This window comes from Pseudopipra pipra, chromosome 7, assembly GCF_036250125.1.
Source record: "Pseudopipra pipra isolate bDixPip1 chromosome 7, bDixPip1.hap1, whole genome shotgun sequence".
Taxonomy (NCBI): Eukaryota; Metazoa; Chordata; class Aves; order Passeriformes; family Pipridae; genus Pseudopipra; species Pseudopipra pipra.
The window spans coordinates 19,145,266-19,169,501 of NC_087555.1; the positions used below are offsets into that span (position 1 = coordinate 19,145,266).

The 24,236-nt window shown below is 35.8% G+C and overlaps 1 protein-coding gene across 3 annotated transcripts in view; it reads left to right on the forward strand.

Moving 5' to 3' along the window:
- Positions 1–24,236, forward strand: part of TLK1 (tousled like kinase 1) — a 68,885-nt gene that overhangs the window by 14,666 nt on the left and 29,983 nt on the right. For all 3 annotated transcript variants that reach the window (XM_064660854.1, XM_064660853.1, XM_064660852.1), the window contains exons 2-6: positions 11,288–11,406; positions 14,970–15,041; positions 20,562–20,637; positions 23,168–23,214; positions 23,577–23,663. In XM_064660854.1, coding sequence (XP_064516924.1) covers positions 11,293–11,406; positions 14,970–15,041; positions 20,562–20,637; positions 23,168–23,214; positions 23,577–23,663 — 396 coding nt within the window. In that variant the 5' untranslated portion in view covers positions 11,288–11,292. The remainder of the gene's footprint in view (positions 1–11,287; positions 11,407–14,969; positions 15,042–20,561; positions 20,638–23,167; positions 23,215–23,576; positions 23,664–24,236) is intronic.

The window sequence follows — 24,236 nt, forward strand, 5'->3', positions numbered from 1 at the left end:
TTTCTGGCATCTCTCTATGTAGATGTTTCTTCTTCAGGACTGCTCCTTGCTTTTAGTCCTTTTCATCATGGAAATGAATGGAGGGATGGAATGTAGCAAGCTTTTGTTCAGCATGGGATGCAGTTTTTGAGAGTATCACAAAACTGGTGTTATCTTGTGACCTGTTAAGTCTACATCGCCAACAAGTGACCCATGAACTTGCAATGTGCTTCTCCCTGCTTGCTGCCTCTTCCCCAAGGGGACAGGGAGCATCTGGTTTTGCAGCTGAAATGGGCAAATTCTGCTGCTCTCTTTCTGTTTGGATACCTTTTACAGAACTGTCTGGAAGCAACAGTAATTGCTGCAGATTTCCCTACATAGATGGAAAGGAAGCTGGTAGAGATAGGCAGGCAGCACGTCACCTGCATATGTGCAGCCCAGGCTGTTAGTTTTTATCTCTCTTGACATAATGTTGTGTTCAAGGCAGATGTTTGCTACCTAGACAGGCAGTCTTTTAGTGTTCTGCCACAGATGTCTTGTGTAACTTTGTCCAAGATGATAGGTACTTTCTGTAAAATATAAATAGGCTTTTCTTACCTTATAGGGCGATAGTAAGCATAAACTTGTCTGTGTATTGTATATTTGTTTATTGATCAGTGGGAGTAGTACAGTATAATACATCAACACTGATACTGCTCAATGGGACACTAGCAAGGACTTTTTTATTTTTGATTGACAAAGGCAACCCAAAGGGGCACCATCATATTTTCTTTTAACCTTTCTCCTAACTTGGTCGCATATGGTCATGAAACAATGCATTTACTGTTGTTTTTTCTTAACCAGAACATTGTTTTTAACTCTGAAGAAAGAAAAGTTACTGCTTTTGACCTTACAACTGTGTAATAAATCATTCCTTTCCAAAAGAAAGCTCCATGGGACCTAGATGTGATTGTTTAAGGCTTTTTGAGAGACTTTAGAGAGGTTAGTGTCGCATTTATGCATACATGGACTGTAGTGGTCAGAGATGACAAGAAACATGAGGAGGATGTGTTAGTTGACTATCCAGTTGCTGCCAAAACTGACAGTTGTCTGGAACAAAACTTTATTAAAAGCACTTTAAAAGAGGGCTTTGTATCTCTGATTATTCTGTCACTGTAGCAGATGTTCAAATCAGATGCTGTCATTAAAAATGAGTTTTACTGAAGATGCATTTGTTCTACAGTATGTGTTCTAAATAGACTAAATGCTTAGAGCAGTACTTTAGACTGTGAGAGAAAACTAGGTAATAAACCTGATCTCCAGTATCACTGTCTTTAGCATGAAGAGTGCAAAATGGTCAGTCAGGACTATGTTAACAAACCTACTTGTTTCTTTGAAACACTGACTCTGACAGTTTGCTATTAAATGGTAGATGTTGATGGTGTTGAAAAGCCACCAAAATCCTTCTGCCAAATCAGAACCTGCTCTTTGCTTGCTCTTTGCTTGCTCTTTGCAGTTCGGAATAATCTAGAGAACAACTGCAAGTGAGGAATCCAGGCCTTTGGAAAAAGCAGGTAAATGTGACACTTGAGATTACATAGCAACAAGTTTCAAAGGAAAGAATACCATTCCTTCTAATGAACACATTCAGGATATCACCTGTGTGGTTTGTATATGTTTAGCGTTGACTTCTTTGTTAGGCTTGTTTTGCATATGGTATTGTAGCCAGCAACTTAAGATATCTGGTTTTAGCAAATTCTTTATTATTTAAACTCCTAGCTGTGTGAGTTCAGAGTAAGTCTTTTAAATTAGGGCATTTCCAAAAGGGATATTTTTCACTGTTGCTGCTTTTCTGTAGTGTATTTTTTGTGGTGACTTTTCTGTTTTGTTGATATAGGAGGGCTCTCATGACGGGGATGGATCTTGGAGTTTGATATTTTGACACAGGCAGTACACTCTGATATTGCATAATATTGTTTTTAAGAGATTAGAAGGGAGAGGGATTTTGGATGTGGGGAATTCTTCTTGCAAGTGGACTGTTCTGTAATGGGGCACAGCAGATGTTTCTGTTACAGTGCCTATGAATCGATCTGTTGAGTTCAATAGTTAAGGTGTGGAAAGGAGAGGAGAATACAATGATAGCAGTCTTCAAAATGTAGCCTCCTCACTGCTTTTGAGGCAACTCCAAGATAAACAGCATTTGAGATACTAGTACTAGAGATTCATAGAATCATCAAGGTTGGAAGATGATCCAGTCCAACCATCAAACCAGCACTATCACTGTAACCCCTAAACCATATCACCCAGATTCAGACACCTCTTAAACACCTCAAGGGAGACTACCACCTCCCTGGCTGATGAGGTCCCCCCAAAATCCTCCAGACTAAAGAAACCCAGTTGCCTTAGCTGCTTCTCATAAGACATGTTTTCTAGACCTTTAATGAGCCCTGTTACCCGTTGCTGGACATGCTCCAGCATCTCATTGTCCTTTTTAGTGAGAGGCCCAGAGCTGAACGCAGTACTCAAGGTGCGGCCTCACCAGTGCTGAGTACAGGGGGAAATGTTCTTTCAGTTGTCCTTTTTCCCTTCATTCCTTAATTTCCCTTCATTCATCACATTAAGCATTATTCAACAGACTCAGGAAGGACCTTGTCGTGGTTCTGTTGCTCATAGCAGTCTTTGCTATGCTAACGCTTCCTGTACACAGTGCACATGGAGTTATATTAAAAGTTTCAGAAATGGATAGGTAGATGCCATGTTGAATGTTCTGTGCTATGTCTTTATTAATTATTCCATACTTGCCAACTCCTATCACTAATATGAAAAAAAACCCCACTGCAAAAATAATGGCATAATAATTTCTGGGGCAAGATGAGAAAAATTTGATTGGTGAAGAATCCCTTCAGGAAAAGCTAGCAGAAAGAAAAATTTGGCTGAAAACTGACCTGTTGTTTGTTTTCACATGGCAAATAAAAATAAATGTTGACTTATTTTCTGAATAATGAACAAGATTGAAATGAGACACACCATGTCATTGTTGCAAAAAAACTTCAGTAGCTTTCAGACCCATCAGCACCATTAATTGTTAGACAGACTTCAGTCTTGAAAACTGTCATAGACATGCACATTATCATTTTTTAAGTTTGGAACGTAATTTTTAATGGTACTCAATCAAGTTATTTCTTTTTTTTTCCTTTTCAAGTCTTTCTATTTCCTACATTAGTGGTGGCACATTGTCTTTCTTGGGTGCTGTGGTACAGCTCAGACAGGTTGTATTTACATCTGTGCAATTGTTGTCTATGGTGTTGAAGGAAAGCGCAATTACTTGTGTGCAATACATAGGGGAAATGCTGTCAGTCAGAAATATCTGAGTTCTTCCTTGCTTCAGGAGGCCCCTGCATTGCTCTTTAGCCACGTGTGGCTTTCAGCAATTCAGCTGTACTTCCAGCCAGTAGGATTGGTAGAGGGCCTAGTCAGAAATGAGACATTACTGGATATTGCCTTGGACATAGTTGCATGCCTGGTTTAGCCCCAATTACAATGGAATAGACCCTAGGGAGCTGTCGTCCTCTCAGTCCTATGAATCACTCCCTGAGCTCTGAATGAGCTGTTCTGAGTGGCATACCATCCTTGTGGCATATACCCACTCACAGGAGAATATGTTGTTGGTTTGTGGCCAAATCAAGGCATTGGTAGGGAACTTGTAAGTTCATCTCTGCCTCTGCTTCCTACAGCCATCTGATGAAACACGTAATCCTCAAGAGATCCTTAGATTATAGCGCCCAGCTGAAAGGCAGGGAGAATTAAACATTCTTAAATTGTTACCCACAAATGTCTCCTAGCCGATCTGGAGATGGCCCAAGTGGTTTATTCATAAGTCTCTCTTAAAGGTGTTAGCAGAGGTTCACTCAGGAACATATTTCTCTGTAATTCCCTTTTCTTTTCCAGATTGTTGGCCAGAAAATTGAAATCCAAAAACTGGCACCACAGACATGAAGTCTAAAGATCATTACAATTTTTTTTAGTGTTAGAGAAATTATTTCTGTTGTAGAATGATTTGCAGGAAATTACTTATCTATCCAGTAGCCAAAGTTTTCTTCGTTTTAGATCAGATTTCTGGACTGCTGAACTGTTGGGAAAAGTGAAATAAACAGTGTTCAAACAGCATTTTAAAAAAGTAAACTACAGTAATTTTTAAAAAGACTTGCATAAGGAAATAGACTGCTGCATCTTGGGGAGAGAAGGGACACAGGAAATACTTTCCTGTTCTTTCAACACCAGAAGAATTAATTTTGAAAGATGGAGTCCAGGTAACCCAACAACCTATCCAAAATGTACTTCCTTTTTAACTCTTTAGTTCATGGGAAATAGGTCAGAAGTTTACTGTGTTTGGGTGGTTTTTTTTCTCCCCATCAGAAAAACCTTATATTCTCTGCTTTGTATTTTAACAAGTTTGCATCCAGCAATTATCAAACTGTAATCAGCAGATATAAATTTATAATACTTGTCAAAAACTGCTGTCTTTTTATGTTCATAGAGATTTTTTTTTTCTTATACTTTGTTAGATTTACCATAGTTGTGCTTTTTTCGGCCAAAATTTTCCAGTTAGATTTTATCCCCCCACAGGTTTTATGGAGATTAAAGCCTGATCTGTCTGCTAATTATCCTGCTTTTTCCCTCCTTTCTTTTACTCTTCAGCCTCCTGTCAGCAGTAGTCACCTTTTGCTTACCCACCTTTCACTGCCTGTTCTTGTGGACAGTCTTTCTCATTTTAGAAGGATGAGTTAGTGGAATAAAAACTCTGTTTAGATTAGTAAGAAAAGCATGTTAAGTTCACGTAGGGACCTTAGTAGTGGTAGGGGGTGTCCTTGTTAGGAAACAGAAGTGTCTGCTGTGTTACTTGTTTCAGTGTTCTCAGGTGCTGAGAGATGTTGTATTTTCACTGTGCTTTAAAATGACTCTTGATTAATTAAATGGATTGTGTTCTTTCCTGGCCCTGGGCTTAGATGTGTCTCTCATTAGGATTTTCTGATCTCTTACAATCTTTTCAAACAGCTAATTTCACTTGAACATGAGTTTTACCCTTTTCTGTTTCATCAACTGCCACTGTTTGCTTCGGCTACAGTGAAGGTTTTCAACTTGAATGTAGTCCCCTGAACTTTTTCATGTTACCTGTTGTTTGGAGGTTATAGTAGCTATGTAGTCCTCTGTAAAATAAGTTAATCCTGTTCACTGGAAAGTCAGTCATTTAAAGTATTTCTAAATTTCCAGGTTTAACTTTGTTACAAGACTATCTGTAGCTGTTAGTAAGTGTTTTGGAAGAGCTGGAACGCTGGGACATTGGTAAGCTATGTCCTCTAGGCTTTGGTTATGTAGCTGTTGTTAGAATGTAAATATAGTTTTGGGATTTTTTTGTTTGTTTGTTTTACTTTAAATCTCAGAGATTGTCTCTTACTGTCTGCCCTTCTGACTGCTGATATTGGTTGAATGGGACCTTCTTGACTTCTGAGGCCGCGGTACTAAATGACTTCAGGTGGTGTTGTACTTCAAAGCCTTCTGCTAAGGATGGGCTGTGTTTTTGCTGTTACCTTGAAATTAAATCTTCTCAAATTAAAACTGCTTGGCTTTATGCCATCATACTAACATCTCAACTCGTTTTCTTAGCATGTTAGTAGTTTTCAAGGCTGTTTCCAGTTCTATTTTCTGTGACTCCCCAAAAAACTGTGGAAGAGAAACTATTCAAGACATTGTTTAGCAGAACAGGTCAATCTTTTGGAGTCTTTTTATTAATTTCTCAGTCTGACAGCCCAAATGTTCTACTTTAGGTTGAACGGGTGTCATTTGTTCCAATTTACAAGTCACAATTTGCATTCACTCCATGCAGTTTGATGTTGTAATGTATTTTGGTTTGTCGTGCTTTTTCACTTGATTAGGTTTGTATTTTAGTGTTCCCTCTGTTCCTTCACTGACAACTTGTTCTGGGTCGCTTTATTCTCCATTGGCTTTTATAAGGTACTGAAGCATATATAAAGTCTAATCTGGAAGAGATCTGGATAAACATGATGGTGACTTGCTAACATTTACCTAACTACATGATACCAAATAGTTTGTTTTCTTGGAGGCAGAAGTATTAGCTTCATTACCTTATTTTCCTGGAAATGAAAAAGTCCTTTCTGGTTGGTTCCGCAATAGGGGAAGTCCAGAGTTTCAGAAAGATAAGAAGGAAGAATGAAGTTGAGTGCACAGTTTGTTTTTGGTCTGGGTTGATTTTTTTTTTTTTTCCTGAAATGAAACAAGATAATAGCTCAATTCAAAGGAAATATACGTGGATGCAGAGGCAACATGCATCTTCATGTTGATGAATGAAGAAAAGTAGTAGTGTGGCCTCTTTTTAAGAGATTGCTCAAGGGTTTAAAAATCTGGTTGTAGTAATTTTCTGTAGTCTGTTTTGCATTTGATATTCTAAAGCTTTCCTTTTACCTGCTGATAAACATGTATTCTAGAATGGCAAGAGCTGTCATACTCAATTGTTACAAAATTAAATTATTAGAGCATAAACATAATGAGATAGTGCAATTTAGGATATTCCAAATTGAAATAAACAGTTACTTAAGGACTTTAAGGATTGCATTGCAGTGCTGTTAACCAGTGGTTACCAAGCTCTAAGTCTGGTTTGATACCTTTAAAGGAATCTTGATTTTTTTAAAAAAAGGAAGGGGGGCAAAAAAAAAAGCTGCTTTCCATCCTGCTTTTCCTTCTGTTCAAAATGTGTACACCCCCACCCCCAACCTTTTCTTTTCTCACCCCTTGCCCTTTTAGCTGTATATTAATTAGGATTACTGATCTAAAGTATGTTACTGTCAGTGAAGAGACTACATGGTGGCAATATTATCAATGTTAATGTGAAGTGTTCCTAAAAATACATTAGGCATAACTTTCCTACTGTGTGTGTTACCGTAAAATCTGAGCGCCTAATAGGAGCACGTCAGGAAATTCAATTTACATTTGGGCTATTGTTGAACTGTCCATTTCTATTCAACAGATAGGTCTCTGTGTTGAAGTATTTTGCTTTGGCATTAAAAGCTATATGCATATAAATGCGTTAAAGAAACCAGACCAAACCAGTATGGCTTTCGCTTAAGTGAAAGGTGGTTTGTGCTGGCCTTGAATTCAGGAGAAGAGGGGGGCCTCAATCTAATCTGGAGAGTTGTTCTAAGAAGAATCTGGCTTCTGCATAATGAACTTTATCTTCATTGTAGAAAGCTGACAATGTGTGAAGCTGTTGATCTTTCTTCAACTCAAAGCTGTAATTGATTGCCAGATAACAAGAGTCAGTTCAGGGTAATAAGAGATTCAAAGATAAACACTGAGTCGTGGAGCTTGATTCCATATTTAGTGGAAAAGAAAAATATGTCTGATCTGTCAAGCCTTTGTGTTTGAATCTTCAGCACTGCTATGTGTAGTCTAGCTGTGCTCAAGATAGAGACCATAGTACAAGAGTATTGATGCAGTTTTAGATGATGAAGACTTGCAGTTGCAACTCTCTGCTAAACTTTTTCTCCTAAAATGTCAATTTTACTGAGGTATGAGCAAGTATTTGGTTAAATAAGTAGATTGTTTGCAAGTATTTGTCTGTTCGGGGTGGGGTGCCTTGGGGTACAGGTGTAGTTCACTTCATTGTTTTCTCATCACTGGTTCTGAAAAAATCAAACTACCATGGAGAATCCTCTGAATCCTGACATCTCTGTTTTGCTAAGGTAGAATTCAGTGTAATTGATTATACCAAATGCCATGAAAAAGCTTTCAAGTTGCTTCTCTGATTCATAACTTTGGCTTTTGACATATCCCATTGCTTAAAAAATTATCAGAGGAGTTTGGAGTTCTTTTCAAAAGAGTTCTTGCTGAAAGTGTCCTTTTCAGGACAAGATACCTGTATATTTTATATTACTTTTTAGAGGAGAGGCTGTGTATGGTTCTGATAAATTAATATGGAGAATACCACCAATCCCCAAAACCACAACAGCTAGAAATTGTTGGTAATCTGAAAAACCCAAAAAACTATTAGACAAAGCATTCAAAAATCTGTGGTGTTTACAAGAAATAAAGAACAGTAGTGTTTATAGGGCTCTTCTGTGAATTTCAGTTAAACTTCCAAGTCTCTTTGGAAGATGGTACAAGTTTGAATGGCAGTAGGTGGTAGCAATACCAGTGTTTCCTTGAGCATCATGGTGTAAATAATGCTGTAAGTAGTTGTGTAATGTGATTGCATGTCCTTTGAGTTAGTGAGTTGGCTTTCAGGTGTAGGAATAAAGTTAGTTCAAGTAAGAAGTCTGGATATATTTTTGAAACTGTAAGTTTTGTTAGTCTTGTGAGCAAAGGCATTCAATGAGCAGGAGAATTTATAAAATCTGGTGTTTGAGAAAATTATATGTCACATATAATATATAGTTTCAATAATATAAAAAAATTTTTTTGTCCCTAACATAAAGTGCCTTAGAGCTGACGGTACCTTTAAAAGTAGATAACTTGTGCTGAGAACTGAAGGATTGTACAGAACTGCGTGGTTTTGAAGAAATAGCTGTTTCGGGGAGTAATTTTAAATTACAACATGAATGAGCAAGGCAGTTGCTGGGATTCTTCCTGGGATTTACTCTCTGTTAAAAGAAGGTTTGAATCCAGCTTTTCTGTCTTGTCTTTCAAATCAAATCGCAAAGATGGCAGAGTATGTGTTGCTGTTTGCCTCTGGATATTTAACAATAGCAAAACCCAAACCAAAATAAACCCCTCAAAGATAGCAGCAAAAATAGTAAAGAGAATATAGTGCATTCATTAGTGTATGTAGGCTCCAAAATCTGGGCAAAAAAAAAAGGGGGATTGTATTTCATCTGTGCTGTGGATTGCCCCTCTACCCTGCTACATCACTGTTCTGACCAGTGAGTTAACCCAGGGGTGCTGATCTGTTTAGTGCATTACTATCTACACACAATACACGAGACCTGCAGGAGGATTTTGTTCTGCAGTACTTCAGATGAGCCTTAGCAATCCACAGTGATTTTTGCTTTCCCATATTTCATAAAATAAACAATGTAGGATATGGTAGTATCTGTTTCTGTAATGTACACATGGTTTTGTAATTGCTGGAGTTACATCAGTACTTTTAACTAAGCTCTGAATTTCTGCAGGTGGTGACTATCAAATAGGCTAATAAATCAAAATATTGCTAGACCTATTTCATTAAGTGGTTTACTTTGGTAAACAAAAATTGTTTTTTTCAGAGTGGCATGCACTTAAACACTTACTGTTATGAAGGAAAATAATGGTCACTTAAACTTGCCTGACAAATCTGGTGTGATTATTTTTTTACACTTTTTCAGAGCAATACTTTCCCATTAAGTTAGAGATTACATATATACTAGAAGACTGTACACATCTGCTTTTAAAAAAAAAATCCTTGCTGCACAGTCCATTTTTGTGTGTATGAGAAATGTACAGTTTGTAATAGAAACCCTTGAAAGCACATTTTAGGAAGCAAGAATTAAAGAGAATTCCTGATTGTTCTGCACTAAGCATACACATAGTAAAACAGTTTTTAAACCAGAGAGTTTACGGTCTAAAGTATGTAGAAATTGGAGGAATTTTTACTAAGCAAGTTCAGAAGCAACATTAAAACTGCAGATAAGCCAGCTGCAGTTTCAAACTGTGTAATTCCCCTGCATTGCTGGAAAAGAGTCCTCCAGCTCTGTATATGGCTGCGTCTGGGTAAACTCCCCATGTCTAGAAACAAAATGTGGTATCCTCAACCTGCCACTTGCGGTTTGATTTTTTCAAAAGAAGGCTCTGTCACCAACACACTTCCTGAATGTCTCCCTACTGTTTGTGTCTTGGTGTGGTTTCCTTCCATCAGAGGAGGTCTGTTGCCAGGCCCCGTGATAAAGGAGCACTGACACCACACTCGCCATCATCTGCCTTCCCACAGGAACAAGGGCAACTTGAATTAGCCAAGTAGCAGAACCACTGCTCTCCCTACCAGTGGAAGGTGGGGGGGGGCGGGGGAAGGGAGTGGTTTGCTGCATGGCCAGGAGTGGCCACGGTGTCTGGTACAGAAAGATCTGTCAAGTTCTTGAGTTCTAAAGATTTTGAGATACCCAAGAGCAATATAAGAAAGTGTGGAAAAAGCTACATTGATACCTTGGTTGTCAGAATGCTTAGCTGGTGGGTAGAGGTTCACAGTAGCATTTAAACTCATGGAGACAGAATTCCAAAAGCTTTTTTTCGTAGCACCATTCCTTTCTGAACTGTTGTGTTGTCCTCTGGGACTGAAAAGCACCAACGTATTGTGTCTTAGTTGAAAAGATTGAGACTATATCACTATGTGGTACTTGAGGCATATACTATTAAAATAGTGCATAAAGACTTTAACCTTAATTATCTTATTTAAAATAAAGCAGCTGAAATGTTTCCAATTGAAGATAAACTGAATGTTCAAGTAGTTGAAGAGATAAAAACAAAAAAGAATGCAGTTTGTGTAAATACGGAAGACTATTTGTCTGGATCATCTTTCAGACTCATTAAACAGCCGTAAGTGATTTAAATACAAATTAGAAAGCTGCACATCATGTTGCAGCCTACTCATGTAGACTGAGCTCATCAGAAACTCCTTTTGTTCCTCCATTTCCTTCCACCTTACTTTCCCTGCTGATTCCAGCAGCACTGCTTTACCCCGTTTTACAGGGCACTGTCAAAGCCACTGCTTGCACAAGGGTCTCTGTTACTCTTTGGCTCCTTTTTTGTTGCTGATCCTGCTCCTTCCTTCTCTGCCCTTCAAGCCTCCATATAACAGTACATTCCCTTGCATGTGTTGAGGACTGTGATCTGCCTTCTGATTTTCTTTTTTTTCCTATGATTCCTACTTGTTGATCTTGAACATTGATAGTCTTACCAGTTTAAATATATGGAAAACAAGAGCATTGCAGAATGCATTGCAGAATTGGGAGGTTTTATGCTGGAAAATATTTTGCTCCTGTCAGCTAGTTTTTTAATCTATAAATAATTGCCTGGTTGGCGTATTGCATACTGCAGACTCTGTCTCTTACACGCCTCTAACAGGTTCTGGTTTTCACCAGAATTGACAAGGCTATTCTGATGCATAGAACTTCCCACAAATTTTCTGTAATTAATTGAGTGCATTGGTTATTAGGTAACAGTGAGTCATTGTCAAGTTGAGGATATAAATCCTTTCTTTGCATAGGCCTGTGGTATGTTTGGCTTTTCTGTAGAATACTCCACTTCAAATATTAGGAAATATGATGAATTTATGTATCTTTTTCAGGAGCAATGGATGAACTTCATAGCCTGGACCCAAGAAGACAAGAATTGTTAGAGGCAAGATTTACAGGAGTAGTAAGTGGCAGCACTGGGAGTACTGGAAGTTGCAGTGTTGGAGCTAAAGTAAGTCCTGAGAACAGTCATTCAGATCTGCCATCTTTGAAATACTTACCTGTCTCACGCTGTCTCACTTGCAGATTGTCCATGTGATTTACTTGAAAAAGCACTGCGTTGGAAGAGGCTCTCAGAAAAATCCTTGTTAGTCTGTTATTTTGCTTTGAGATAGGATTGTTTATCCTGAACTTTTCTATGACATGGGCATTGAATTGTTCTTAAAAACGCCAAAGAAAGAGCTTATCTAGGCTCTTTCGTGGTTTTGCTGTAGTGCACATGTGATCAGAGATGGAAGATTTTCCCACTATTTAAGTTGAGTTGTCCCTTCTGTAGTGGGCCATCTACTTACTGTTCAGCTTGAAATAGACACAGGGAATCTGGTGCAACCTCTGTTTTGAAGATTAAATGTTTTTGATGATTAATACATCTAGATTAACAAATGATTTCAGCATTTCCAGACATTTGTATCCTTTCATTGTAGACTTTCTTCAGTCTGTCCATTGGTATCTAAGCCAGGATACACCACCTCAGGAAGAACCTTATAAACATTGAATAGTGGAACTTAATTACCTTCCATATGTTGTATATTACCCTTCAGTTGATACCTCTGCAAAATAAATTTGCCTTTATTGCAAATACTGTTCAAGTTACTAGCTTCAGCTTCCAAGACTGATTTCTGCAATACTATTGCCTAGGCAGAGGTACTCCATTTTGTATTTATGCATTTGAATGTTCTTCATCAAGTGTAGTACTTAATAAACTGATAATAAAAAAATGTAATTCTTGTTTTTTAGGCACATCTCCCTCGTGACCAAAGTATTTCTGAATTCTGTTTCCAAAGTGTTTACAGTGTCCTTATATTTGAAGTATTTTACACAAACTTGAAGTGTTTTTCACATCCTATGCTGTATTGTAGTTACCAGTACAGATTACAGAACAAAATACTTCCTGATAGCAGACATTGATGAAATTTCTGGAGACATTGATGACTATTAAGAAACTATAAAGAATTGAAATTATTGTATAGTGGTCTTGCATTGTATCTTAATTTGTTTTTGAGAGTGACATGAAGGTAACTGTCACAAAGCTGTAAAAAGGTGGCCTATCACTTGTTAGTTCCATCTTAACCAAGAAATGAGTTAAATAGTTAGGGGAAGGAAATAGGTTGGATTGACAACGTGAGGTTGATGCACTGTTTAATTGCCTTCTCATTATGACTGCAAAAGTGTATACTTGCCATATCTTATGATTATAATTAGAGACAAACACAGTAATTCTGGCCCATCTTTGTTTATTTATTGCTTCGGTTCTCTAGTACTGCTTACTCCTTAAATTAATTAGCTCATTATAATAGCTCAGGTAGTCACTCATTATTCAAATTACTATTTATCCTTTTCATTGCTGGATCTGTACCTTTTTTTAGCTTCATTTAACTTTTAGTTTTTGATACAGCTGTTTTGGTCCCTGGCCTTGTTGCCAGTTTACCCTCCTCATAATCTGTCTACTACTCTGTGTGTAATACGTTTTCTTTAAAAGGTATTATCAAGTTTCTTGGTGTTCCTCTTCTTTAAACGTTGATCCCTGTAAGTCACTGCTTATATTTCCATAAATCTGTTCAAGTCTTTTTTTTGTTGTCCTTTGTTCAGCTGATTTCGCTGTTGGCCAAATTACATTCCAGTTTCACATTATCAGTGAATTAGCCAGGAAAAAAAATTAAAATAACTAATATCCTTTTTCACTCTGCCATATAAAACATAAATTTCTTGTCCTTGATGCATTCCAAGATCTGTATCTCATTCAGTTGGTTTCCAAATGGATATCTAGATAAGGTGATTTTAATTCTATCAAATGCTTTGATAAATATTTGCTGAAGATACTGCTACCAGTATTTTCTGATAGATGCAGATGCTCCTCTAAGACACTGTTGTTCTTACCTCCTAGTCGTGTGATTTATTACACCATCAGTAAAACGACAATTATATCAGTTTTGTTTTTATTTCTTTTGTGACCATACAGTGTATCCATGCAGATAAAATGAAGTGTAATAGCTGATCTGGGCTGTGTTTGGAAAATGCTTTTTCTTTTAAATACAGTCTTTAGTCTTGGTGGGGGATGTTCAGAGAGGCTTATCTGATTTTTATTAAAAAAACTGATAAAACCTTTTTGAACTGATGTGCAGAGGTAACTGGGGAAATGTGATGTATAAATACGATATCTGTTGGTCTGCTTTCACTTTGAAGGCCAAAATGAGAAAACTTTTTTGTGTTCAAACCCAAATCCAAATGTACCAAATTCATGTTTTCCTAACCTAGCAAGATAATACAGAACTTGCAGCTGCACTTACCTGTTATTTTTTGTAATATTCTAGGTCATTATATTCTTCTAGTAATTAAATTGAGATGGACTGTTATTTATGAGGACTACTGTTTTGAAAGCCTAGCCTTATCTGTGTTTTGCTGAAGAGGTTTGGAGTTGTTGGGGGGAAAAAGCCCATCACCTTCAAGCTTTTTCAGTAAGCAAGGCTGGAAATATGAATATAGGTTAGATTGTTGTCTTAGCTGACTCCAATGGCCAGGTACTGAGACATTGCAAGGAAGAACTAAATACAGGCATTTCTGTACTAGAGACCTCCCTGTAGAGGGAACCGTACATGGAAGTTTTGTGGGTTTAGTTAACATTTCTCTAGACATTTTGATTCCGAGCTGATCTAGTTATTCAGATGAGTATCACAGATGAGTGCTCTCCCACAAACTGATGCAGTGCTGGAATTTAATGCTTTGAAGCAAACAGTTTGCCTTGCAACTGGTTGTTTCACTTCAAAGTATTTGTTCTGCCTTACTATATGGAGGAGAACAATCCAGCATTGTAAGAAAGGACGTTTTCTTTTAATAAAAAGATGCTCAGCTGATGATGACTCTTTCATTAAAATGCCCTTGTTGCCATGCCGTGTTCAAAAGATCTCTGAATAAATCAGCCTTAGTAAATTTCTAAACAAACATTGTAATTTGGGATTATTTCACTATTGGGGGCTTTTTTTTTTCCTTCCCTCACTACTGTGAATTTATTACTTTGGGGAAAATAATTTGTTTTAAGAATGTAGAGTGATACAGTCAATACATTTTAATTTTCTGTCACTGAATGAACTAAAAAAAAAAAATCTCTGCAATAGCCTATTATCTGTCTTAGAGAAAATTAAACCCTCTTTTTTTTGAAAATTGAAAAATTTTAGTAGTCTCCAGCACTTTCAGCAATATTGGCTTTTTAAACCCATTCTGTGCAATCATTTCATGTGGTTTTTCATTGGATATTTTGCTATTCTCAAATAAAACTGAAATGGTTTTGAATGTTCTGGGGTTTTATTTGGCTTAAAAGCAATCAAAATTCAGAATTTACTGTGCCCTCTCAAAATATTCGCCTGTCAAACTTCTTATCCCCCTTGCAAGTCACAAGTGCTCTGTAGTTAACCAATTTTTCTATGCAAGAATGAAATGACTGTTACTTGTTGTGAGAATGGTGGATTAGCTGTTCTATTAATCTGTATATAATGTTGACTATTTTATTTGTCTTGGTAGGCCTCAACAAATAACGAGAGTTCAAATCACAGCTTTGGAAGTTTGGGATCTTTAAGTGATAAAGAATCAGAGGTAAGTATATGGTGCAGATTCATTATTACCTCAGAATTTTAATGCTAACAAGTCATATTTTTGTATTCTACTTTGATGCCTTATTTTGTATAGAAGCTTTTAAAATAAAATACAGACTACTCAGCTAGATAGAAAAAAAGCAAAAACTACTAAAAGACACCATCTCTTGGAGGAGGAAACATGACTGGAAAAAGACAATTTCTTTGAATTTTTGGTCATGAAACAAGCTGCTTCTGCTTCTTTATTATCTGTCCTCATGCTGTGAGTGTACATGCATCTCTTGGAGCTGAAAATGCTTAAACAGTTTGCTGTCTTTCATTTCATAAGTAATAAGTGTTTCATTAGCACGGATAAACTTTGACTAGTCTTTGACTGAATCTTAGAAAATACTCTGAAAACTAGTTTATGTTTTCTTTTAAAATATGGATTTATTTCAAGAACAGACAGTAGCCATCACCTGCATTTTTAAAAGCTGCAGTTGTCACTGTATTTTCTTACCTGAGACCATTCTGTAATGCAAAAAAGAATTCATACTTTTATTAGGTTTTAATGTGCAGAGCCCAGACTTCCCTTGTGTAGAAGATCTTCCTCAGTGATGAGCATCGATATTGTTGCAGTAGTGCAGCTCTTGGGATTCACCTGTTTTGGGGTTGGTGTGTCCCTCTGAGAGTTTTGTGGGGTTACATCACACATTGCTTGGACAGGATTATACCCACTCTAACCAAGAGCGTATTTCTAGCCTGGGCCAGACCTGTGTTGGAGTGTGTGTCATGCTGGAGGGAGAGTTGTTTGGAATGTGCTGTTGATGTTGTTTTCACATATCAAAGCTTTACTTTGGGGCTTAATTGTTCATTTGCTCAGTTGCTACGAAACACTGTCTGATGTTTGCTTTGATACTGGGCTGCCCAGTAAGTGAATTTAGTTGGTTCCCAAAACTGATACCTTATTTATAAAAGTTTTGTATGTGTGATTTGTTTTCCTCATTGGAAAAGTGTCTGCTGTGTTTTTTTCCCCCCTCACCTTTCCCAGCTGGATTATGCATTCAGCTGCATAGACTATTTTCTTAACCAGAAGATTCTGTCTGCCTGTTGTTTTTATTCATGGCTCTTCGTAGAAATACTTTGGGCAGTGATGCAGTCCTGGTGTAGTTGTGGGAATGGAAATGTGCTGCGGTAGCCTGAAGGCTATGATGCATTATTGCAACTCCTTGATAGAAAAACTTGTCCTTGAGTATTTCAGGAATCTCAGAACACTGACTATTTGTGTAATAACTTTTTGGTGTAGGAAAATGTTATTTTACAGTTGTATACATGAGATGCAAAGGCAAGGTTTTTCTGAGGCATGTAAATTTGAAAGTCTCTGCACAGTGTTTTAACCTCAAGAGAGGTTTGTGCTTCTAGGTAGGGATAATTTGGTTTTTTAAATATTCTAAAACTTGTGTTCTAAAATAGAAATAGACTTCTTTTTCTAAAATATCCTGCACAGAAGTCCAGTGCTCCATTGCACAGTGCAAGATGAGTCTTAATGACATTGAGTAGTGAAATATGATTTCTTGACTTTTTTTAATTGTAATAACAAATATGTTTGTAAGTTTTTACAGTTTTGTTCTTAAAATTGCATCTGGCTACTTATATGCTGTGATACTATAAAAAGTATACTGTAGTTCTTCATTGTGGGATTTTTTTTGTTTGTTTTTTGTTTGTTTTAATGGTGTGACCTTGAAGCTTTCACAATAACAGTGATGGTAGTGTGAAAATACAAAGACCTGCTCATTCGGGAAGCAGTGCCATCATTTGATGTTGAGAGAGCAGTGTTGTATTACAATAGGTTTGGGGAGAAAAAAAAATAGAAATGCAAATCTCAGAATCATTGAAATTAATTTCTAGCAGGAATGTCAGTTTCTGATCAAATTGTGATGGCACATTCATGTCATTATTATGTGCTTTCATCATGAAGTGGCATGTGAAAAGAAAGTGAGTCTTTCATACTTAGTTTTTAGAACAAGGAAGGCTTCCCACACACGCCACTTTCTGTTTCTCTGGTGTGATTTTTTTCCTTTTTTACTTTTTCCATAAAGTATTGCAGAAAATGCAACTGTTAGAACTATAGTCTCTTTTTTTTCTGTCTGATGGATGTATGAAGATGGGCAGATTACTTGAATAATAGCTTTAATACGGCTAAACTTTGATCTGCAAAATAACTTGAAACCAGGCTTTATTCTGCATTCAGTACAGCATTTTGAGCAATAAACATTAGCTGAATGTTTGATCTTGATATCCAGACCAGTACTCCAGTTTCTTTTTAAAGGTATACATTATTTTATTAAATGCTTTGTTGCTGTGGTGCATGGGTCTTGAGTGTTTATTAGCTACTTGTAGTTAAGATATGAATCCTTAATTGGCTACCTCAGGTTGTGAACAAGTGCCTATGATAGTCTTACAATATTTTGGACTTCCCTACCATTCCTCACGAAAATAGATTGCTCCTCCTTGTTTTGATGGCAAATACATTCTTTTATTTATAACTAGTATTTTCTGTTCTCTGTAGATAATGAATTATTTAGGGGAGGACAGCTTTGTCTGTGGCTTGATTTGTCCAGTTTGATTAGTTATTTAAATGTTTTGCTCAGCTTGCTTGTCACTGTTTAGTTGCTACAGATTCCGGTAGTACTGAACCCTCATTATAAATGTAATTTCACAAGTAACTAAAGTTTTGATCTAATTAGAATTTAAAATATGTCACAGGGGAAAACAGCACTCCTGTATTTGTTTACTGTAGTTGTAAAGCTTTAGGGGAGGGTAGGATTTAGAAAAAAATGATAGTGGAAAACTAGGGACTCATTCATTATGCATATGAAAAAATCTTAACATCTAAAACATCATAGCTATTAAACATACTAAAGATTTAAGTGTTGAGATACAAAAAAAAAAAGTTTGATTTTATTGCACATTATTTTTTTCTTCTACAAAAATAACTTCCTGAATTATGTTGTTAACAGTTCTACAGTAATGATAAAGAATATTTAACTATATATAAAATACATAAAAATACTTATCTGAGTGTTTATTAAAAGGAGATTAACTAGTTCATAATTGGTACTTAGAAATGTTTACTTTATAAAACAGGATGTGAAAACCTAAGATTTAAAATTATAAATGTAAAAAGAAGACTCAGGGAAGCACAGTGAATTGAGGGGAAAACTAGAATCAAGACCACTATGTGTGAAGCTCTGCTGATGTGCCAATCTGTGTGTGACTTTAACAGAACTTTGCAATCTAGCATTGGATAACCTCAAAACTGTTTTGTCTTGCTTATGAAATAGTAGGATTTTAATCTAAATCTTGGTTATATATAAACACTTCTGAAGTGACAGAAAGCAGCTTCATTTATTAGGAGAATACTCTCTGGCTTCATTAGTCTTCAATTTCTTGTAATTCATATGATTCCACTCATTAGGAGGGATTTTGGAGAATATTTTCTAGTGATTGATGTATGCTGTACATTACCATGTGAATTTTGTGCTTAGGAAAGGTGAACACGACCTTGTTGGGTAACCTCATTAATAACCTCATTAGTGTGCTAATACTTTCTAGTTTGGAAGGTTAAATTAAACACTGAAAGAAATCAGAAGAGCTTAAGGAAATAGACATTTATGAATTAGTTGAGTTTTAAAACTATAAACCTCTTTAAATATCTGGTTTTTAGATACAAGTCACAGCAGTTGGAAGCTAATTTTGGTGGGGGAAATCTTAAATGTTTTGTCATTAATTAGCTTTTAAACAATTTATTTTTTTTTTTTTTGCTTGCTATGATAGGTAAAACTGACTACATTAGAATGTAACTGCAAAATTAAAAGTTGGAAAATAAGAATAACATCAAAATTCTTGGTCAGGTAGTTTCAATTTTGTTTATGGAAAAATAGCTTAATATTACCTATTTACCTGGCAGTAATTGTAAATTATTAAAGTAGTATTTCTAATCTATGCATTCTACTTTTAGAATTGTACAGTCTTGAAATAACTTCATTTCCAGGAGTCTGTGTTGTATAGTTTGCTAATGTATGATAGCACTGGAAAAGATGCAAATGTATTTAATTTGAACTTAATTTGTAGCCCGATAATACAATTATAATACAATGCAGTTATAATTGTAAAACTTCCAAAGATGTTTTTATGAAGCTATCCACATTACTCTTGTAACTTAAATACATGGTATAAGTAAGAAAGACCTTTCTTGTTCTGCTGGTTCTTTTACAGACTCAAAATTTTCTACGGATCACAGGTAGCTTAAAGTGGTTCTTGCCAAAATAAATACTTTAGACTATTTGTAGTAAATTTATATAAGAAGATAACCGCCTGAAGATTTTGGAAATGAAACATCCTTGAAATGCTTTTAGTGATGGTTGAAATTGGAATTGTGATATAATTTGCTGTGTTGAGAAAGCATATTTGGAGCATAAAGTGACATACAATAAAATGATAAAATGATCATATAATGAAAAAATGAAGTATCTGATCACTAATCTCAAGTTTAGTCTAAAATATTAGGGACCTTTGATTTATTGATGTTAAAATAGTTCACGTAATGGCTCCTGTGCTTTCTCCAGTTACATATGAGGCACCAAGAAGACTGAATACACACACACACACAGAGCTGCAGTATATTCTTCTTGAACCAAAGCAGCTTTTATCATTTAACCTTAACTGGGGAGACTAGCTGGTTTGAATCCTCAGATCAAAGAAGAGCAAATATAATTTAGAGATGCTTCTGATCACAGCCCTTTCTTGTTATCTGTGTTGTACATGCTGATTGTAATTTCTAGGCAACTGTATATAAAAATTTATTTTAGAATTATTAACAGATTTGTATTTTTTCACTTATCATTGATGGTTTTCTTACACTTACTTGAGATAAAAATATAATGGGGAGGGGAGGATGACACTTTACAAGTGCATAGATATTAAAATTTTGAGCAATTGCTCTCTATTTTTTCCTCTTTTTCTTTCTTTTTAATCCTAAGCAGATTCTAGAAATCTATACAGTTTTTATTTGTTTGGAGATGTTTTCTGCACTTCTGAAAATGTGCAACATTACTGGCTTCCTATTGAAGCACTAGAACTTTAAAAACCAGATTATTCGCTTAAGTATTAAGCTTTAAAATACCCACACTAAAATATGGAGATCTTGATGAAATGTAGCCATAAATGAAACAAAATTAGGTGTTCATAAACCCTGGAATGGATGAAAAGGTATAATTGCTTAAAAGTTAATATGTGGAATTGCCTTTTGGGAAATAATTTAAGAATTATTTTGCACTTTCTTAAATACCTCTTCTAGCTTGTACTTACCTGATTGACCAAAGATCATATTATCTACTTTAACTACTATCTGAAATTGCATGTCTGCTTAATTGTGAAATCATGTTTTATGAATGAGGATTTAAATTTATTTTGCAATAATATAGCAGTAATATAAATAAATAGAAATGCTGTTGCATCATTTTCTTTTTGTTGTTTGTAGACTCCAGAGAAGAAACAGTCAGAACCTTCCAGAGGAAGAAAAAGAAAAGCAGACACTCAGAGTGAAAGCAGCCAAGGTAAACTAAATTGTAAATTACTTAGATAATGATTGCATGTAACAAAGTTTTGACTGTTAGCCTTAAAAATTCTGTGTTTTTGCTTGTGTAGGACAGGTGTTAGGTTTTGGATGATAAATTACATATTCTCCTCCCCCTCCTGTTTGTCACTGAAAGGGGTGGGCAAGTAAAATATGAATTGACCTGGTAATAACCCAGAAGAATCATGAGCTACTGCGTCTATAACTTGCAGCTGTGATACAACTCTGTGTTCTTTTTGAGAACTATAGCAACTCTTCTCATGCAAAATACCTTTGTGGTTTGTATTTCTTTTCAGTAGGTAAGGGGAAAAAGGGGTTGCAGATTACAATATCTGATTGCTTGTTTTACAGGTATATACAAAAATTGAGTTTTATTCTTCCTTTTCTATGGAACACTGTGGTTGTCTAGAGAGAAGGGGAAAGAGGGATGAGACTGATTCCTGATTTAATATTTACAAAGTTTATTTTTTGTTGTTCCTCTCTTTAGTGTGACTTTGGGGGAGGAATGATGGAAATTGAACCTCAAGACAAAAATTCATCAAAGGGGAGAGGAAATAGTTCTGATAACATCAGTATTAGCTTTTTTGTTTTATTCTAACTGAGCTAGAAAAGGTCACTTCAGATATATATCAATGGGCTCCATATCTGGAAGTCTTCATCATGCAACATGCTATTATCAGAAGAATTATGTAGTTTGACTAAAATTGATTTCTTTGTGTTACTTTGTAGACACCTGCTTTGTTCAAAGAACCTGAATGAAATTTCCTATTTCCATTGTTCTAATAGCCTATCCTTCCTGTTACTAATAAGGATTGAAATTAAAGATGTGGAAGTTTCAGGAACTTTTTAACTTAGAAAACATGATATTAATGTCTTATAATTACTATTTTACTGTCAGCAGCAGTGAAACTAAATAGTCTGCACTGCAATGTTCTCAAGGAACTGGCCTAAGAAACTGCAGCCTGTTGGAGTGGTACAGTACAGTTCAAGCACAGCAATACTGCTATTGTGTTGAAAAAAAGTAACAAGAGATCAATCTCTTGTATATTGCATAGCCAGGATATTGACTTCGTAATATGTAAAATAATCCATAAATGTTGAAGAAAAGTATTGTTTAGAAGATGGAGGTAATTGGAATGTGGAACAAAATCAGTGTAAATCTATTCATAATTGGCTGTGCCAAAATAATTTGATGTATTTCTTCAGTACAGAGTTCTGTTACATTACATCAAATAGATTTTTCTATACTGAAAAGGAGTGCAGTCTGTCTCATTTATCTGCATGAAAGCAAATTTTAATTTGATAAAGCAATGCATGAGAACTAAGCATGAAGACAGGAATCACTAGCAGAATTATAGGGTAGGTAAAGAACTGGCTGGAGGGAAGTAGCAGCAGTATATACACCAACTGGGTAATTACTGGAGAAGTTAGCTGTGTGCTGTTTAGGTCTTTGAATTATTTTATCTAATTTTTTCTGTTAAAAGTCTTTACACAGACAGGACTGACAAATGTTTCTGTTTCTTCATGTTATTTCTTAGTGACACAGCGTTATGCAGCAGTGCCAATATAGAGTCACATTGGACTAGAATTCATCAGGGCTGGAACAGTAGAAAAGCTTGAAAATCTTTGCTAAGAGGTCCAGAATTACATTTTTGGATCTGTAGGCAATGGTCTCCTAATTTATCACAAAAATTTCTTTCTATAAAGTAAAAAGCTTTGAACAATAGTCCGTTTCCAAGGTGTCTCCTAATAGGAAGCGTCGCCTGTACTAGAGACAAATACAGTCTTGAGATTTATTGGTCATCCTAGGGCCAAATAAAAGAAAGCATTTGTGCATCAGGTAAGGTGTAGGAATGCCACATATGAGTCAGGTCCTCAAGTTGAAGAGAGATAATTCAAATTACTGCTCCTGAAGTCTCAAAATAAGAGAGATAAAGGAAATTCTGATCTCATTCTCTGGTGTTTATTTCCCTAGTCAACCTTGTGAGTTACCCGATTCTTAATCAGGTTAAGAGACTGGAAATACTTGTCATCATCGATGCCCACACTGTTATTGGCCCTTAGGGAAATCTTTGGGCAGAACATTTGGGAATAATTACTAGCATTATATACTCTACTTGAGTTGACTTGGTTAATTCAATATTCTGGAAGCGGGTGGACTTTGAGATAGTACTTGAAAAGGGGAGGGAGTTAGAGCTAAAGGTTTGATCTGTAGGATAAGAGATGAGTTTCCTGTTATCTGGAGGAGGTCTAGAGTTATTGCTAAGTCTACACTAAGGTGGTTTAGGAATTGAAGTGTGACTTAATATCTGATTTCTCAATGAATGGAATATGCAAATCCCTTTGTTGTGGCCAATCCTTTAGTTACCTACATAGGGACATCACATATTACCACATCAGAGAAAACCAATTAACAAGTGGTAAGATTTTGCTATAATTACTTTATATGTAAAAATGTGAGGCGCCTCTATAAGTAGTTTATTTAATCCATTCTAATGTATTTGTTGCAGGAAAGAATATTGGGGGACGTGGTCACAAGATTAGTGATTATTTCGAGGTAAGGATTTTGTGTATTTGTAAAATTTACTTTGGTTTTAAAATTTACTTTTAGCTTGTTCTGGATGCTGCAGAATTTTGTTTGTAATGAACAGGTCTCTTGAGAGATTACACTTTTTTTCTTTATATAAACTTCTTGAGTATTAAACCTTGAAGTAGAGACACAGTCATCTCGGTGCAGCCTGAACTAAAATATGAAAACCAGTTTATTTCGCGCTTTTCTTTAAATGGCTAAAGGCTACACTAATAAAAGTGATACAGTCTGATTTACAGATTCTGTGTACAGATGAACTGTATCATTCAGTAGATGTATAATGTATTTTGATAAGATTGACTAATTGGAGGGCCATATCTACTCTACAGTACCAAGGTGGAAACGGCTCTAGTCCAGTGCGAGGTGTACCTCCTGCAATCCGATCTCCTCAGAATTCACATTCCGCTCCTTCTTCTGTAAGTTTGTGAACTTCATAACTGCTGGACATAATTTTATAGTCTAAAAACAGGATAATTGAAAATGGTCTGTATTCAAGGGAAGAGTTTTCAAAGGAAGAAGTCCTTGGAAAACATTCATTCTTTAAACATTAAAAAGAAAAAAGGATCAAACTAAGTATTAAAACTAAATTTTTCTGTTAACACTGAGACTTTGTTTTTATTAAACATCTTTTTAAAATACAAAGTAATTATGTAAAATGTTGAATAAATGTTAAATATTATAATGACATCTATTCATAAGTCTCACACAAAAAAGAGGAGGTTTTTTCTTACTTGTGAGGAAACTGAACCCCTAACTTGGGACTTTAAAATCTCAGTTTTTTATGATAAATCATAATTTTTAAAAAAAAATTGAATACCTAATTTACCTTTAAAATTCTCTTTGTTGGTCATGCTAACTCATTTTTTTCCCTTCTCATAAGCACAATTTCAGTGCTCAGCGTACCCACATGTTATTCTAAATGGCCAAACAAATTTTGCCTGTTGCAGAAAAGATTTGTTTTCTCTGATGGTAGACCTCAGCTTTTATTC